Source organism: Sapajus apella, unplaced genomic scaffold (genome assembly GCF_009761245.1).
Source record: "Sapajus apella isolate SASKATOON/1434 unplaced genomic scaffold, GSC_monkey_1.0 scaffold25, whole genome shotgun sequence".
In the NCBI taxonomy this organism is placed as follows: domain Eukaryota; kingdom Metazoa; phylum Chordata; class Mammalia; order Primates; family Cebidae; genus Sapajus; species Sapajus apella.
The window spans coordinates 5,051,053-5,070,868 of NW_022436965.1; the positions used below are offsets into that span (position 1 = coordinate 5,051,053).

At 35.1% G+C, this 19,816-nt stretch overlaps 1 protein-coding gene across 7 annotated transcripts in view; it reads right to left on the reverse strand.

The window, feature by feature from the left end:
- The window catches only part of HMCN1 (hemicentin 1), a 528,603-nt gene that overhangs the window by 194,905 nt on the left and 313,882 nt on the right, over positions 1–19,816 (reverse strand). For 6 of the 7 annotated variants that reach the window (XM_032291619.1, XM_032291616.1, XM_032291617.1 and 3 more), the window contains 6 exons: positions 16,255–16,413; positions 9,962–10,156; positions 6,886–6,981; positions 5,548–5,675; positions 3,622–3,766; positions 440–552 (listed from right to left, as the gene is read on the reverse strand). In XM_032291619.1, coding sequence (XP_032147510.1) covers positions 440–552; positions 3,622–3,766; positions 5,548–5,675; positions 6,886–6,981; positions 9,962–10,156; positions 16,255–16,413 — 836 coding nt within the window. Of the gene's footprint in view, positions 1–439; positions 553–1,295; positions 1,315–3,621; positions 3,767–5,547; positions 5,676–6,885; positions 6,982–9,961; positions 10,157–16,254; positions 16,414–19,816 lie in introns of those variants that run through there. The other variant, XM_032291622.1, reaches the window with a different exon arrangement.

Genomic DNA, 19,816 nt, shown 5'->3' on the forward strand with positions numbered 1-19,816 from the left:
GCAGCTCTAGTGGACAGCTCCACATACTCCACCAGGGTCATCCTTCATGCACTTAAGGTTTTTTTTTGTTTTTGTTTTTTTTTGGACTCAGGGCTTTATTCAAAGCCCGAGAAGGCCACTCAGCCTGTGCACAGGCAGCCAGGAAGTGCAGCCCTGTAAGCTTCCTCAGGGAGTGAGGGAATAAGCCATGTATAAATGCTTCACTTCCTGTCCATCAGAGGGATTCCTCTGAGGTGCATCTATATGGTCTCTTGGAGGGTTTCTAGCACATTGAAGGTTATCTGTCCAGCCACGGAGGAAAGCAGCTCAGTGAAACCCTTTATTGACTTTTCTTCTTCCCATGCCTCACTCCCTCAGCCTCCTGCTCAAGACTGGGGAAAACTTGCAGGTGAACTTTACACTCTGCTCTTCAGGAAATATGACTAGATGTCTCATTTACCTTGGACCAGACGACAGATGGTTTCGGAATTCCACTTGCTTTGCATGGTAAAGTTACTGGAATGCCTTCAATTGTACTGAGTATCTGCTGCCCATGCTGAATGGTTGGCAGAACTGAAAAGGGAAGTAGCATTTGGTATCTGAGCACCTGTTCTTCCATTTAGACTCATCTATTTAAAGTTAAAATTTTCAGCATAACATTAATGTTTATAAAAATGAGCAATTATTTAACATTTTCTGATAAAAGTGTAGGATAATCTCTGTAAAGGAGCATGCTAAATAAAGAAAATAGTTATGATCTGGAAAATGCATAAAAACTTAAAATCAAGTAGTAAGTGATACCTAATAAGCAGACTTTCCTGAGAAAAATAAGAGAGAACTAAAGACAATTTGTTTTGTTGTTGTTGTTGTTGTTTTTTGCTGGTAACCCAAGCTAGAATTGCACTCATAAAGTTACACATTTAATCTCCAATCATTGTCCTTTACTCATTGAGCTTCAATAAGCTGACATAAGCCTACATTCAAACAAATGGGCTGTTTAACCACTACATATTAAATATCTATCTATACTCAGGAATCACTACGTGAGGTACTAAATTTAACCTAGATAAAAAGATTTGTTTTCTGAAGAAGAATTCAATGGCAAAACTCAAATCTTAAGAGTTTACTTTTTTTTTAAGACAGGGTCTCGATGTGTTACCCAGGCTGGTCTCATACTCCTGGGCTCATGCAATCCTCCTGCCACAGCCTCCCAAAGTGGTGTGATTATAGGTATAAGCTACCACACCCAGCGAAGAGTTTACATTTTAAAGACTAAAAGGATTCTAAGTCAATATTTTTCAGTAAGAATAACATACCTTTGACTTTAGAAAGCAACTGAAGAATTAACATGAGTAGAAGCAATAACATGAGTAGAAGCAAAAGGAAAAGGAAGAAGGTTAATCCCTCCGTTATGTGTAAATCATAATCAGAACCAACGTTCACAAACAGAAATTATCAATATTCGATGTTCTCAAAATAGTGATTTTGATTAAACAAGCTTCCATATGTGAAAGTTCCTAACATAGTGAAAGGAAGACAATAAAAGCCCAATCTACAACAGGCATTTCCTTTCCATCCTCTGGAAAGGTGACACTGGAACTGCTCCCAGGAGCTCAATCACTCATCATTTCTCTTCCTTAAAATTAGATTTTTCAAGGATTATCATAACTACTCTGAGAAATTTTTAGAACTAGAGACACCAGAAACCACAGTGCAAAAAATTTCTTGGAAGGCTTAGATTAGATAAGATACATACTCATATTTTCCTATGGCTGGGTTATCTTTAGATAATTTCTTCTTAAAGAATTGGCAGCAAATCCCCAGCCCTATACAAGAATGCCAGGCTACTCTCTAAAGCAAGAAATTTAATTTTCAGAATCATCATGGAATATTCATCTTGCAAATATGCTGTCAATTTGTGGCAACATGGATTAAGCCATTTTCACACAAACATATTGAGTTTGACAGCAATAAAGAAAAGTGGCAAATTAAGGCAACGGTTGAAATCTGATGGCATTTGGGTGTGGAAGAAAAGTTTCTCTTCAGGTTGTCAATCTATATAAACCAATATGACAAACTGTTTTGTCATTTTTATTTACATTTATACTTGTATTCCTTCATTATTTTAAGAATTGGATTGACAGCCTTTAATGAGTATTCTTAAAAATGGAGAGGCAGAATGATGAAGGAACAGCACTGATAATTAACATAAATACAGAGGTACAGAGAGCTGCTATGCTATATCACATCCATCTGCTAAATGGCTGCTAGATTTAGTTAACGCCAAATGGCTGCACTAACTTTTTAACCTTATTGACTAAATTAGTTACTCATTTTTGACTAAGATGGACCAATGAATGTTGTGAAATGATCTCTTAATTTTTAATTATTAACATTAAAACTTGCACCACTATACCATATCACTGGTTTGTCTGTATTCTTGCCCTTCTGATAGGAAAGACACCATAATTAATCCTGCCATTTTTTTCACCCAAGTGAAAATTTAGCCTCAGAATCCTTTTAACACAATATTCTAGGCACTCACTAGAAGCCAAAGTGGGATGACATGAGGGCATTCCTACATGAGATTCTCAAAGCAGTCTTAAGCACTCTCCAGGAAATCTATGGTCTGATCTTGAAAAATAGTTACACAACCATATCTAATATGTCAGTTTGCATTTATTCCTCTAGGTTATAACTAATTTAGTGTTGCTTTAATATTTCTTCAAAATAATATTTCTTCAAGAGTATCTAAGGTGATATTGGAGGATACTTAATATAAAACTGAGAAAGGTGGTGGAAGCTGTTTAAGAGAAGCAGGAATAACAAAAGATGATGGTCTGCAGTCACTGATATTGTCAACAGACCAAAAAAAATGTGAAAACTACTGGACTCTCCAATTCACATACTAAATAATGAATAAATCAACTACTAAAAATAAATATTTTCTAGTACTTTCTTCCCTAAGATATTCAGCCCTGTACACAAAGCTGTTTTCAATGCTATTTTTTTTAAAAGCAATGTTCCAAAGCCTTTAAAGGAAGTATACAAAAAAGTTATGATAATTTCTTAAAGTATGAAGCTGTCAATTATTTATCGAGATGTAAAAAGCTGGTTACTGTTAGTCACGAATGGAAAAAGATTGCTTCTGGATTTTCTTATTTGTGACCTTTAAGTTATTAAACATGCAAGAAGATTGTTTGGAGCACAGGAGGTGACCTTTAGAAAAGCTTAGGTCATTTCTAGCTCAAGCACAAAGGGGTCATTAGTAAGGACAGCTTGTTGCACAATACAAAAAGAAAAGGCAATCTGGAGGGTGTAATGAGTTCAGCTTGTCTGAAATTAAAATGTATTTTTAAATGTAATTCTTTGAGAGCCGAGTTCACTTTTAACAATTAAGAAACCACTTACAAAAGCCCTTGGCCAGACTCAGCTGGTGACTCCCAAGAATGTCTTTTTGTGTACATAAAAAAGGGAAATCTGGAAACAACATTAACAATGTAGATATTGTTCAAGAAATAAGAAATAACAATTAATAGAGATATCTAATTATAATTAGAGGAACAGAGTTATTTGATTAAAATATAGAAACAACTACTTTGAACACAGTTTGGAAACAATTACATTGGGTGTGTGTCTTACCATGCACAACCACAGAGGTAGTTTTGTTATTGGTCCCAGCAACGTTACTGGCCACACAAGTATATTCACCACCATCCTGAAGCTGAACTCTTTCAATATGGAGGCTCCCATCACTGCGCACAGTGATGTAAGGATTTTGGAGCAACTTAAAGGAAAAAAAAGGTAATTTTTAATTTAAAAAGAAAGGATTTATGAGAGTCAAAATGAATCTGCTCTTTTTTTCCAACTGGGTTACTAAAAGTCTATAGACAAAAAATTTTAATGTCCTTAAGTGAAAAATGATGAGCATAAATGTTACCAAGAGTGTAATCGTACAATTTAATCCTGATAGATCTCCAAGAAATTATACCTATTAATATTTATCAGAGTTAAGTACAAGCTAAAAAAAAGAAAGATATAGACATGACTTGTGTAATGTTTCTGTAAATTTTGTCATCACTTAAAACCCTAATTTCATTATAATTATCACTTTTGGCTTAAATTGTTCTTTTCCAAGAAGACCTTATTACCATTTGATATTTTTATTTTGGCACAAAGGCACTTATTCACGCCAATGAAGAATGACTTACTCTGAATATCCACCCTTGTTAGGTAATAGATGCAAATATTACTGGACAATATGTGATGTATGAATTGTGTCAGGGAAGGCTGGTAATATTATTAGTTAAGAATGATCACCTCTAAATCTGTATCATCTATCCACACAACATATAAGATACTTTAGTGCTCAAATAGTATCATTCTGCAAGGGTATTTATTTTTAAGTGAGGTTTACTAATTTTTCTCAGGTTTTTATGCAAATATGAAATTTTACATCCCCTTAGATGGATTCAATCCCCCCTCCCCTTTTTTTTTGAGACGGAGTCTCACTGTCACCCAGGCTAGAGTGCAGTGGCATACTCTTGGCTCACTGCAACCTCCGCCTCCCGGGTTCAAGCATATTCATTTCTACAGAGTGAGTCCCAATATTCTGGAAAATGAAAGGAAACATCCTCTGATCTGGAAGAAAATGTATTGCCATAGATAGCTTATTTATAGAAAAAAATTTCATAGAACTATAAACATTTTTTACATCCTTTCATAAAAATTTTACATTGAAAAACATTGACTATATATTTTCATATAAATGATATAAATGACAATAAATGTCATTTATGTTTATATAGTTTATAATGAAAGATACAATGTCTAAAGTTAATAATAATAAAGATTGATATATAAAATGGAAGAATTTTATGGGAATATTAACATTTTATAAGATACTATAAAGAAGAGCACAAAAATATTTAAGTGCTATGAAAATAACAATACTTGCTTCAGTTTTTTTATATTCTGAAAGGAGTTTACTAGTGACACTGAATTTAATATAAAATTATGAAAATTACAACAGTATTTCTCCATTTTATTAATGCCAAAATAATATGAATAACAAAAATATGTTAGTAATAAAGAAAAGTTTTGGTATACTTATAAAAAACATATTTTTGTATATTTATTAAATTGATATTTTAGTGATTAGAATACATTACTTCTTACTCAAGACAATCAGGAATGTGGGCCAGGCACAGTGGCTCATGTCTATAATCTCAGCACTCTGAGAGGCCGAGGTGGATGGATTATTTGAGGTCAGGAGTTTGAGACCAGCCTGGCCAATATGGTGAAACCCAATCTCTGCTAAAAAACACAAAAATTAACCGGGCGGTGGAGGGCACCTGTAATCCCAGCTACTCCAGAGGCTGAGGCATGAGAATCCCTTGAGCCTGGGAGGCAGGGGTTGCAGTGAGCCTAGATCCCATCACTGCACTCCAGCCTAGGTGACAGAACAAAACTCTGTCTCAAAAAACAAACAAACAGAAAGAAAGAAAAGCAGAGGAGAATAGAAAAGAAAATTAGGAATGTGAATGCATTCATTTACAATGTTCTTACCATAGCTGAATTCTTAATCCACCGACGTTCTGGAATGGGATTTCCAGCTAACAGAGTACAGGGCAAAGTAAGCTGCTGTCCTTCAATAACATTGGCCACTGAAGGGCTGATTCCAATAAGTGGAGCAACTAAATCAGAGAGAGCACAGGCACCTTCAACTCTATTACACCCGAAAGGAAGGCAAACTACCTTACAGGCCCTAAAGACTATCAGTTATGCTATAAAAACTTGAGTTCTCAGAAACAAAATTTTTACATGAAAATGGGTATGATTTTAAAACTAAAGATAAAGTCTCCTTCTAAGTAGGGGGGATGCAAAAGGACCGGTAATACATTAGTTTAGAAGTAAAGAAGGTAAAAAAGGATGTGTATGGCATGGAAGGCCTGAAATGTCAAGTCAAGATATTTGCACTGTATTCAGTAGACAAATGGAGGGTAACTTAAAGCATTTATAAACGGAAAAGTGGAATCATCAGGACCATTTTGGGGGGAAATATTAATCTGAAAACTGTAAGTAGACTGGAAGAAATGGGATCAAAAAGGATGCTGTTGTAATAGCTTCAGCAAATAATATGAGGTAGACTCTCCTAGGTGGCATGGTAAAGCAGTATTATAAATATGCCCTTCTCCAAAAATTAATGAATACATTTAACATAAAGCAAACTCCATAAGAGATTTTACTTGGAAATTTTACATATAGACAAATGGAGACATATTTTAAAAATTGTGTAAAAGTGTATTAATGAGAAACATGTACCTGAAGATATAAAAATTACATTAAATGCTATAATAATTTAAATAATGTAGTACTATTGCAGAAATAGAATTCTGAGGATTAGATATGGAGACATAAACTTACCATGTGATCAAATGGGTATTTTAGTCACTGGGAAGAGAATATTCAATAACAGATATTGCGTCAAATGTCTTACCACTTGGAAATAAATGACATCATATTTTTACCTCATATCATACACAAAAATAATTCCATGTTAACTAAAATAACGAATGTAAAAAAGGAATCAGAAAAGACCATGACTCTAATATGTGTGGGTTTGTGTGTGTATGTGTGTGTGTGTGTATGCAGGTGTGTATTCATATTTAGGTTTAAAACAACTGATTTAAATTGACCATTTTGGAGCAGATAATCTGGGAGCATATTTCCAGGACTAACATTCTAATAAACATGACATGTTGTAGGGAAGGAAAGGCTGGTCTAGAAATTAGTTTTTTTTTTTTTTTTTTTTTTTTTTTTAAGTGGCACAGGCAAGAGATGACATCGTAAAAGAAGTCTGATGATTTTGAAGACCATGGTATGCAGACTTTCAATTGATCTTACCAAGTCCGGTCACTGTTATCGTTGTCTCTGACTGGATCTTTCCAAACTGGTTTTCAGCTTCACAAATATAGGTTCCTTTATCGCTTGCCCATAAGTCTAAAAAGAAGAACTCATTTACTCATCCAATTCCATCTATGAAGCATTAACTATGTGCCAGGAACAGTGCTGAGATCTGTGGATGGAAAGTGTGGCACTGCCTTCTGGTAGGGGATGAAACATACACAGAAACCCACCATCACACCACAGTGTAGTTAAATGCTAACAAAGAATTCCAGACCATGAGCTCTGGAAGCAGAGGCAGGAGTAACTGCATGAAAGAAAATTAGAGAAGGATTCACATCAAGGTAATAGTATCTGAGTGAGTAGAATACAGGAAGGGCAGTCCAAATCTAACAGGTTACAAAGGCAAGAGCATGACTAGAAAAATCATGGCTTGTACAAAGAATGGAAAGCTGCACCATCAATGGACTCTGCACCACCACCCTGGAGGCATGTTAGAAGTTTGCAGGGCAGACTTTTTGGTTGGTACAATGACTGGGGAAGCCTGCTGGCAAAAAACTAAAGAGGTGGGCAAAAACTAGAGAGGTTGAAACGTGGCAGATTCGCAAAGGAACAATTATCCCACGTCCAGCATGATTTTGAAGCTCCCACTGGAAATGTGGGTATTTCATAACTTCGTAACTACGTGAGTTTACAAACTAATTCTGTAAAGGCAGAAGAAAGACAGAACTTTAGTAACAATTTCACATCATCTTAGAAAATCACTTTACCAGCTTGGAGTTTTGTAGTCATCAATCCCATAATCCTGCATAAGTCTGCATTTGAGCTACTGAATTCATAATGATGCCACATAAATGTATATACATATTATGTGGACAATGCCAGAGTATTTACATATTGAAATATATATTTTAATATAAATTACTTTCCCTCATTTTTCCTTTGTATGTGTTAGATATTTAAAAAAAAATTTTATAACATAGTTAGATCAAACAAATAGAATTTTTTAAGATAATAAAAGGAAATTATAAAATATTTGTAATTAAAGAGGGTTTTGGAGCCATGAGGCTGGGGACACATCCTGAGTTACAGGTTGCGTGGGGATAGTCGGGAGACTGAAGTTGAAGAGGTGGACTGGTACCTTCTCAAAAGTGTGGTTTTATCTTGTGCGCAATCAGGAAGGAAAGAGAGGATTTTAAATAGGGGAATGGGTGTAATCTTATAAATATCTTAACCAAAATAAGCAGTTTAACCTATTGGTAAGATTTGAACCAGTATGAATAGTTCCATACTACCTCAGATAAAGACCATGACAAAGTTTCCACTCCTCTGTTAGCCATATGCATCTACTTGCAGAACTGCATCTGGTAAACTAAGGCAGCATCCATTCTACATAGCAAACATTCATTTGGTAATAAAAATTCAGCAAACCACCCGATTAATAAATCAAACATTAGGTCTAACTAGGGTATTTTTCATATTACGAATTCTTGGACTAATTTGTGTAGAAATACAACATACTATGAGAACCAAGTTTATAATCACTAATTTCCTTCTAGTCACTTTAATTTTGACAGGCAACTGTTGCTCAAGATACCAGGCTCTTTTATTCTTTCTTTTCTTTCATCTCTTTTGATCAACTTGTTTTCAGGTCTCACTTTTTGTTGACCTCCGGGTTGTTTCTCATCATCACCATTTGAGTTTTTCAGTGTTCCCTTTCTCTCATTTCTCTTCCTATCTTGTAGTGGTGTTGTTCTGAAACAGTACTTTCATGTACCTTTTCCTGTCTATCAAACTGGGAGCAAAGCTCTCTAACTTCTAGCTCATCAAATCCATTTTTTCACCTGGACATTTCAAGTCATGCACAATCTGACCCAATCTGATGTGTACTTCCCAGTAGCTACTTTTATGGGCATCCACTCAGAAAATGGACTGCAAACTACCTGAGTGAGAGATCTTATATCTGACTTCTGTCCACCATAGAGCTCACCACAGAGCTGAACACTGAAGCACTCGTTATCAGACAATTTAATTTATATCTCAAAGTTTAAGTGGTCAATGCACATTTGTTGATAAACTTGGGCCAGGCACAGTGCTTCACGCCTGTAATCCCAGAACTTTGGAAAGATGAAGTGGGTGGAGCATTTGAGGTCAAGAGTTTGAGATCAGCCTGGCCTACATGGTAAAGCCTCGTCTCTACTGAAAATACCAAAATTAGCTGGGCGTGGTGGTGCGCACCTGTAATCCCAGCTACAGGAAGCTGAAGCAGCAGAATTGGTTGAACCTGGGAGGTGGAGTTTGCAGTGAGCTGAGATCATGCTACTGAACTCCAGCCTGGGCAACAGAATGAGACTCTGTACCCACCCAAAAAAATAATAATAAAAATAATTAGCTTGGCAATAACTGATTGAAAGCTTTCAATGAAATACCCCAAACATCTCATTATTTTTAAAAACACAATTAATTATCTAAATGCTTTTCCTCCCCTGGTAACACCATGCAATTATTCTTAGCATTATTTGAAAAAATACAAGGTGCTTCCAAATATCTGAATACTGAATAGCTTACAAAATTTTTGGATGAGGAAGTATTTGACTTTTTTGGGGGTGATGTGATCTTTTGCTTTAGTTGGATACAGCTTTTAATAAAGGAGTTTCTGAAGCATTTCTATGCATGTTGTTATATACTGTTAGACAAAATATTTAAAGTTAACTGACTACTAGCAATATTTTACCTTCCTATACAACAATTGTTACAAGAATCAAGGTAATGTGACCATTTATCTACATAGTGGGCCAAGTGACTCTATTTGCAACAAGGAATGGTAAGGTATGAAGAAGTCATATTGTTTCATAAGCCCTTACGATAAATTAATGACATACATTTGAATAAAATATAACTCATTTATGACAATTCCCAAATATAAAATGCCAGTCCTATTTCAAAGTAAAGTGCAATGACATAAAATATGTTGGCAAGAATAATTTACTATTTTAAACAGCAATACCTATGTATAAAACATAAATGTATAATATAAAAGTAAGTATTTATACAAAATATATTTCCTTCAACCTACTTAAAATAAAGAGAGCTCCTGTTCTTAGTTGGCTGATGGAACTAACTGAAAAAGGTCTTGAGAATATCGGCATGTTGTCTAATCTTCGCCATTTGATTGTTGGTTCTGGATAACCCTGAACATAACAAGGTAATGTCACATTCGAGCCAATTTCCATAGACACATCAACAGGTTCTTGTATGAAAATTGGAGGTGCTGGAAGATATTAAAAACAAAAAAAAAGTTATTGGTATATGATACAGGCATATTAAACATAAACTGAAATTGTCAACAGATTGAATTTGAATTAAATCATTGTTCATGTTATATTGTAAATTTACCCTGTTGATATTCCTCTTTTACATAAAAACAGTGGGTGTTTCTTTTTGGCTTTATAAATGAAGGGAGGCACTTAGATGCACAACCATTTTCCTAAAGTGATAGATGATAAAAAGAGTGGAAATTTAAATCATAATTATCTTAAATAAAGAGAACCTTTCATTCTAAAAATTTATTTTCAACTTTAGTTTATGTCAAATTGCTGAAATCTTAAGGCTGATTTTATAGATGAAGAAACTGAAATACAGATAGTTAACTTGCTAAGTGTCTCATGGAGTTGAATTATGAAGCCAGGATTAAAAACCAAGTCAATTAAACTTTGGAGTCACCATTCTTTGTTATTACATTAGCTTTCCCTTTTCTATGGGTTCTCACAACTGCTCATAGTTGTATAGTTGGCAGGCTCATAAATATGACTACAGAGATCACTGTTCTTCTCACGGGAATTCTGGAGTTGAGGTACAGTTGTCTCTCAAGCAGGATTAGCGCTTTTTTAGGACAAGTTAAAGAACCTCCTCCAACTTTGCAGCCTCTATAATTTCCCTTTATAAATGTTACAACCTAGGCAATCAGCATCCCTTGTTCTTCTCCAAACAAGGACTGACCTTTCTCATATCGGTATCTTGTTATTACCACCTCCCTCAAATGTAATGTCTGCTATTGATCTCTGGCTGTTGAAATATTGGCAATCTTTTAATCTGGTTGAAAAGGCCCTCTCCTCTATGATGCCATCTCTTACCGCTTGAGATGAGCATGATTTTTTCTCTCTGTGAAGTTTCAGAGAACTCACTCTCTACCATTCTCATGGCAGTCACCACATTCAACCTGTTATTAGGCTATGTTTGTTTTTTATTTCCTAGAGAGTTTATATTTGTAACCATATTTTTATCTTTTACCGCAGCTAACATAGTACTTTGTGCATTATTCATGGGCACTGGATATTTGTGAATGAATTTTTGAATCAGTACGACAACAGTTCAGTAATAACCCAGTGTGTGTGTGTGTGTGTGTGTGGTGCATAAGAGTATATGATATACCTGGTATATTGAACTTTCACTTTTGAAAGAAACATGGCAATTTCAGAATCCCTCTATTTATTGAACCTAAACAAAATTAAATCAGGTTAAATGCCACAACTGAACGATATGTTTTTAAAAATAAATTGCTTATCAATGTTTAGATTTTTCTTAATCCATCTATATGGGAATTTCACTTATAAAAATAATAGGTAAAATAAACATATTTTGAATATAGTTAATAGATTAGCTCATAACTTGCTTATCCTAAGTGATATGGTTTGGATCTGTGTCACTGCCCAAATCTCATGTCAAATTGTAATCCCCAATGTTGGAGGAGGGGCCTGGTGGAGGTGATTGTATCATGGGGGCAGATTTCCCCCTTGCTGTTCTCATGATAGTGAGTGAGTTCTCACAAGATCTGGTGGTTTAACAGTATGTAGCACCTCTCCCTTTGCTCTCTTCCTTCGGCTCTGGCCATGTAAGATGTGCTTGCTTCCCTTTTGCCTTCTGCCATGATTATAAGTTTCCGGAGGCCTCCTTAATGCTTCCTGTAGAGCCTGCAGAATAGTGAACCAATTAAGCCTCTTTGTTTCATAAATTACCCAGACTTTGATGTTTCTTTACAGTAGTGTGAGAACGGATATTAATACACTAGGTCTCTAAGACCTGAGGTACTTTTCTCTGGATAAATGGAAGTCATTTATTCTAAAGCAGGTGGCTGTCCTGAAAAAAGTTAAGTTTAGAAGTTTCAGGGTATGTTAAGCTCAGGGTATGGGCAGGTAAATGCAATGATGGACAGAAAATAAATTCCAAAACAGCACAAAGATATGCAAAAGCCTGGAATCAACCAAGTATTTGGAAGCAAACCCAGTTTACTGACACATTACAACACAGGCATCAGTGAAAATGAAGACAAATTTCAATTTTCAGAACTAAGAAAGCCAAGAACAAACTTGAATAAAAAAGGATAAGCAAATCTCAACCTGTACCAACAAAACTCAATTAAGACAAGAGAAGTCACCTGTCGTAAAGCAGCTTTGAGAACAGCATCATGCACCAGACAAGCACAAGGCCAAAGAATATACATGCTGATATCACAAAACAAGGCAAATGAGAATACCAGGCACTAGATAAGCAGCCAAGGCAGCATCAATGACAAGCAAACCTCAAAAACGAAGCAACTCCTAACACAGCCAAGAAGCTTTTTAAATACTTCCTACTCCTGAATGTGGCCAATATGAACTCCAAGTGAATTACAGTGGGTAGGCGGTAAATACATTAATGAAACTATGGAGAAGAAAAATAGCAGCAAGTGTAGTATGGTGCACAGTGCTTCTACAGAGGAAGCTGTTTGCTTAGAGAGGTGAAGAGCACACTAATTGGCTTCAAATGGCAACTCTACTATTGTTTCATCTGTAAGTTCGGGAAAATTATTTTACCTCCCCTAGTTAAAATATCTCCATGAACAAAAAAGGAATAATAACATTTCCTATCTCATGTTGTTAAAAGAGATGATCTTTATTCATCATGTAGCATATAATAATCACTCAAATATAAACTCTCAATAAACATATTGTAGAGTTAACTTATTAAATCTCAACTAGAGTTTACTATGTCTAAGGTTAATTTCAATGTAGGCTTCTTCATAGAGTCTGTTAGGTTGATTTTTGACCTTGAGATCCTAAGTATTTGTTTGCAAGCATCTTGAGATCTGCACAGGGTTAACGCCACAGTATAACTTTGCTGTAACTTACATGTAGGTATGGCTGTGTACACACATTATTCTGTAAATATAAAAATCACAAACAGGTTGACCACCTTGCTCCAAAAATTATTTCATAAAACTATTCTAGTTCCCTTAGGGACAATTAAATATATATGCTCCATGTGGTGACTATTGCATTATTTTAGTCAGAGATTTTATTTCTTAAAATGACTGGACACATTGTTTTGGTTCCACCAAACCACAAAGCATGAAACCACAGTCTAAGGCTCAAACCCTGTGTGGTATGGAATGCTGCAAATAAAATCACTGCCAAGCCAACTTTTTGTTTGATGTAGCCAATCCTTTTTCCTTCCAAATGACCTCACAATTTACTATCCCTTTTTACAAAGGACAAAAAGCATTGGTAACTTTCCCTGTTGACCTGAAATGTCCATAATTTAAAACCATGATAATAATAGGAAAAAGGACACTCACTACAAGAAGCTAGAACTCAAAAATCACATCGAATAGCCTTTTCGTTATTTTTGGTCTAGTGTTGTTGATACAAAGTAATATGCCCACAAAAACAATCTGAAAGTTCAAATAGCTAAATGATATGGACAAAAGCATGCTTTCCTTCCTAAGTCATAAGCTACTTAAATTTATGCCCAATAGTTTTGCAACTCAAATGAACAATTTTATGCACTACTAAGCTTAGTACTTAACTTGTCTAAAGCCCTTTCTAAAAAAAAGTTAAGGTGAAACAGTGGCTTTCACATTAAAATCCCAAGGCTTAATCTTAAATACTAAGCTGCTATTGTATAGGCATTTCCATATTATTTTTCAAGGTTCAGAGAATCAAAATGATCACTTAATTTGTGAAGTTAATATTCATTTACATATTTCATTAAACAGCTTTAGAGGAACAGCAGGAACAGCTGATATGCTGGGTGTATGTGATGATGATGTCTCGTTTTATCTTTACAACCAACTGATGAGGTAGGTACCATTTATATCATTATTTTATAGATGAATAGAGTCAGGCAGAAAACCCATTCTCTGTCAGGGTCCACCATTTATTTAACCACTACCTAAGTTCTGGGGAAAGTTTTGATTTGATTGTGTTTACCTTTAGATCTAATAGTGATAACTATAATTATCGCTACAACTGTGATTTGCATGGTTCTTGGCATTTACATCTTACATCTGCTAGAATATGTAACAATAGTGTGATGTGAACAGACAAGGTCTATTCAACCTTTGTGAGCTACAATGAGAAGACTCTAACAGCAAATATGGAAATAGTTAATACATAACAGAAACATGAATGGTGCTGACTTTAATACTAAGTTATTTGGCAATCTTGAACAATGGTCAAGGTTATAATAAATAATTTGGCTTATGTTGATGGTTCTGTCAAGACAATTACTGGAATAAATGTTGAAAAAGCCATTGTTTTAGAAAGGGTCACAGAAAATGAAGATCTTGAGTATAAGTGAAGATAAAACAAAGTTCACTTCTGTTCAAGAAATAAAGCATAAATACAAAACATTTGTTAGGATGTCTCCTAATCCAATGCAAGTCACCCCAGCACACATAGCCTTAACCCTAATATGTCATATTACTGGAGAGAAGAAGGAACCTGGAAATTCCAGAAGCTAAAAGAGATTATCAAGAAGGCAGCAAGTAAGCAAAGAAGCACATGCAAAAGATCCTTACAATTTCTACAACCTTTGAGGGGACTGAGGGTGCAATTACCTTTTTGCTGGGAAAAATTACTGGGACAGTTTCTCCCTCTAGAGCTAGACAAGTCTAAAAGAATGTTGGATAAACATAAAATATCTGTGCAGGAAGGAGGTAGAAAGAGAACTAGAAAATGTGGAGAATTAAAATGTTGTACTCAGTGTATTTCTTGTAAACAAGAATTCTCTATATAGTGACCTTCTTCATTTGGGCCTTAAATTTCTAAAAGCATTACTGTGTTTTACATCCTGCTTGCTGGTAGATTCAGAGCTACCCTCCACCCAGAGGTTCCAATCTTATGTTCAAGGCATTTCTCTTAATAACCACAGAGTTTAGTCATGGTTCAAACACATCTTACAGCATCCTAGACAGATTCTATAGTGGGTCTTTGTGGTCATTTCCAGCTTTGTTGAATCTCTCCCAGGGCATAGTCACCAAGAATGACAGGGAGCTCACCAGACAGCTTAGGGGCAACGGGATCAGGAAAGATCCCAGGAAGCAAAAATTTAGCTTACGTGAAACAAAATATCAAGTTTAGCCGGACATAATTTTCATTTAAAAATTTAAAACAGTAGAACTAAAATTTTTGGTGTTACTACATTCTAAAAAACAATAAAAAGCATTTTCTTTACAGTTCTAACTTTTACTTTAAAAAAATCTGGGATGAATACTGTCATAAACAAGTAAAAATATAGGACAATTGAATGAAATGTTATCTTTTATAAGTTCTAAGTGACACAAATGTTAAATTATCTTAAACTGCCAGGTTCTATTTCATACAAAGTGAACTCTGTTTTATGATTGACCATATTGTGTAGAGATTTATTTTTTAAAACAGACAGGAGATAGACAAAAAAGAAGGGAGGACCAAACTTCTTGAGTAACCTACAGATAGTTGTCATGCATGCACTGTATCTTCATTTGGTGATTGACATTTATTTGTAGTTAGTGCTTTATTTTACACACTGAGGAGTAATTGCTATTGAATTTTTTTTAAGTAAAAGCACAATCTGCTACCTTTGCTGTCATCAACAACGTCTTCAAACTGTGGTCTAGGGCCAAAGTATAATTTCTGGCCTCCAGATGTTGATACTTAGAAATTTGGTGGCAGAATGGATGACTCTTGGTAGGGAGAAATGGCAATCAGTGATATACTGGTGAAGCTTATAGTCTCTGAAGTCAGACAACTTGAGTTCAAATATCCAGGTTCTGCACCTCCTTAGCTCTGTAACCTTGATCAAGTTGCTTAGCCTTTATAAGCCTTAGTTTCCTCATCTATACAGAGGAGACAATTTTAGGATCTTCCCACATAAAAGTTTTTCACACAGTGAATGGTGCATAGAAAGCACCTAGTAAATGCTAACTAATGAGATTATATTTATATGAAATGCACCCTCTAATTTTGTCATTCTGACGAATAATTCCACTACATCCTTTCAAGGTTATTAAACATGGAAAACAGCACATCAATTTCAAACCAAATTGGCCTATAAGATCTGGAGGCTTACAGCCAACATCCAGAGTTATCTTGCCAGTTGCTCTTCCAGCCTCATTGATGGCTATACAGGTATAATCACCAGCATCCAGATCTTGTGTTTCTTGAATCTTCAAAAGTCCCAGCAGAGGGTCAATAATGAGGAATGTTGAGGGCCTCAACTCAAGATCTCCTAAGTCAAAACAAAAGGGAGAACATTAAACACTAACGTATTAAAATTGTTTACTCAGCTATTGGTTTAATTTCAAAACTTCCGAATAAAGTTGATTGCAAAGGTTTTAAACACAAGTGTTTGGCAACACAGATACTTTCTACAATCTAAAATCCAGACCTGTAATAAACTGTGTACAAATGTTTTCTATTTATATCTGTATGTGTAACCAAATAAAAAAGAAGGAGCTCTTTGAAGCTACACTGGGGAACCGGGAAAGCCTGGCAGTCACGTCCAAGGCTTGGTTAGGTAAGAAGACAGTGGGGGAAATGAAGGTTGAAAGGAAGTTTCTACCATCTTTGTGGCAAGATGCATTTGATTACTCAGTAGATGTTTGAGAGACCAGAGGAATTTTATTTAAGCTAATGACTAGTGCCCCAAATTTCCCAAGAATCACTTTTATTTGAAGGCAGAAGATGCTTCAACCAAGCTGTGATTTGGGTTAGGCTTTTCCTTATGCTTCCCCTCTTCCTCCTCCAGGGTATCTCCTTAACAAAGAATAGAATTAATCGGGATGACCAGTATTATAAAAAAGTACATAGCACTGGAAGTTTAATGCCAGCTCAGTGTCCACATCTTTTTTGTTTGTTTTTATAAAGCTCCTGGAAGCTTTTAAGATCCTGACATGTTTGATGTCAGGATCTTAAAAGCTTCCAGGAGCTTTGAGGGCCATTGTTCTTAAAGTTTCATAGTATTCCCAGATGTCAAGCCTGAAAAGAAAGTATTCTCTAAAATGTCATACAGCAGCCATCTGACCTTGGCCTGAGGACCATGGAAGTAACTCTCTTAGCTTCTAAGAAGCAAAGACAACTCAGGAACTGAGTACTAAAATTCTCTAGGACACTGCAAACAGCAACAACCAACAGACTCAGGACAGCAAATGGACAACTCTCTTTCTGTTTATATAATTTTCAAAGGCAAGGAGGTCACACGAGCTCCAAATCTGAAAAAAAATTATATCAGCAACCAACTGTCAGTGTCTAAAACAAAGTATTTTTCAGCATTCCAATATTTAAAACCCCAATCATTCTTTTAAGCTTCCTACTACATATCATGTGAAAATGGGAGCAGTAACTAAAGCTGTGTCGATGTGCCTCTGAGAATTTTTATAAATAAAAGCAGATGATGTTGACATAGACTTTCCTCACACCAAGGAAGGATGCATCATCAAGTATTAAAATGTTTGGACTAAAATGCATTTAAATTTTTGGAATTTACTTTCCCCTTATATTTCTTCTGTAAATGTCAGAGGACATTAACAGGATAAAATAAAGACCTTTTTGCTAGTAGCTTTCTATCAAAATAAAAATGTTTCAAGAATAGCGGTCACGAAACAAAATATAAATTGGAAAACACTAGTTCAATTAAGTTTGTGTTTTAATCACATTTTGATAGATTCTCCTTTCTTGATTTCTGCTGAAAAGTTACTCATCAAATTATTGGGAAGCTATAAAAGAAATGCAGTACTTCAGATGGAAGTAAAATAGCGATTATTTACTTTTAACAGTAGATAAGACTAGAAGAATGTTATACGTAGTAAAACTTTACTGACAATATATTCTAGGGTTTACAATCATCACCATTGAGGAGAATTCTCTTTTTGCTGCAATTTAAATTGAACCCTGGCCTCTGTGGATATAAAGACTAACAGAGAGATCATTAACTCTGGCAAAAGATTCTTTCAAATAATTGATGTTAACTATAAAAAATGTTTAAATACTTCTTAAGTGTACTCTTAAAAATTAATGGGGACCCTGGTGAATTTTTATGTGGATTATATTTGTTTTATACACATACACACACACACACACACACACACACACGTATATATATATACACGTATCTATATATATAATTTTAGAACTAAAACTGCGAAATTTAAAAACACATGCATTCACTTATTTTTTAATAGATGCATGACATTTTAGTATAATGAACATATTATATTTTAAAACTGTGTTTTCCAAACATAAGAAATTTAGTGAGAAGAGTGGCAGCGTTTCACATTTTTGCAGATCTCTATAATGTCTAATGTAGTACGAGACAGCTGAATGCTCATATTTGCTTCTGCATTCACTCTGCTGGACACCACATATCACACAGCCTCCAGAAACTCCATTACTCACTTGTGAGACAGTAAGAATGAAAAGGACAACATCTTAGTATTATTATGAAAATAGTTTTGATCTCTTGGATCCCCTGAAAGAATTGTGGGAACCCCCAGAGTCTCCAAACCACATTTTAAGAACAGATCTAAATGAATAAATCCAATTTCTTTAATATTTTACCATACATACTCTTTTCGTAAGATTTTAATAATGTTTTGACTCTTCTCTGAACCCATTTTATGCTGCTCATTTCTAAAAATAAAAGATCTAAAATTTCAGAGAGCATTTGTGCTTATGGAATTCTTTTTCTCTGATGGTCTGAATGGAACACAGTTTTTCATTTTTTTCTTTCAAACACCTACTTTATTCAATCAGAATCACCTCAAGGAAGATATGAAGAAAAAGATATCTTTATAGTGAAGGCAGGAATTCTTCCTCTTCACCCCTATGGTTTCTGTAAGGTAGCATTCTCCTAACCTTCCTGGTGTCTTGTCCTCAGTAGAGATGGGACTGGAAAGCCCACCTGCTTCTAAACCCCTCATTTTGAGGCCAGTTTTCATGCCCAGGAGTTTGTCCCCTAGATTGGCTCTTGGTGGTCCTAACTCTACTCTACTTATACATAAATTGTCTGCCCGTGGCTGGGAGGGTATGTTAAAATTGATCCTGGAGGTCAGGGCAGCTCTGCCCGTTATTGATGAACCTAGGGAACACATCTGACAATATATCTAATGCCCATAATATATTTCTGTTGGTTCATAACTTGGACAGCAAAATGACATTATTGAACCCGCTGAGCAGTAATATCTTGAGAGAAGAAACAGAGAGTGAATTCTAGAATCCCTCATGTAGTGGGCACGAAGTTGCCTATCTCCTCCTTCAGTTTTCAAGCTATTTGGGGGTTTAGAACTGGCAAGAAAACTAATTGATTCAGGAGTGCAGTCCCAGTTTAGGAGAATAAAATACTTTTTATGAGACTCTGCTATATACACATATAGAGAAGTTGGCATTTCCATTACTTTTTTAAGTTTTTATTTTCATGATAAACTATTAAGTGACATTTAAAATGAAGAAATATGTCTCTATATTTTCTTGATATATTTAATTATGATGTAAATTTGAAATTGGTACTTAATTATTTGGCAATTGAAAGATTTAAGTATTTTAAGAAAGTAAAATTAGTTTATGTTAACTAACATAAACCTGATTAAGGAGGAAATTCAGAAAAGCTTTCTTATTAGAGAAAACATGAAGACTAA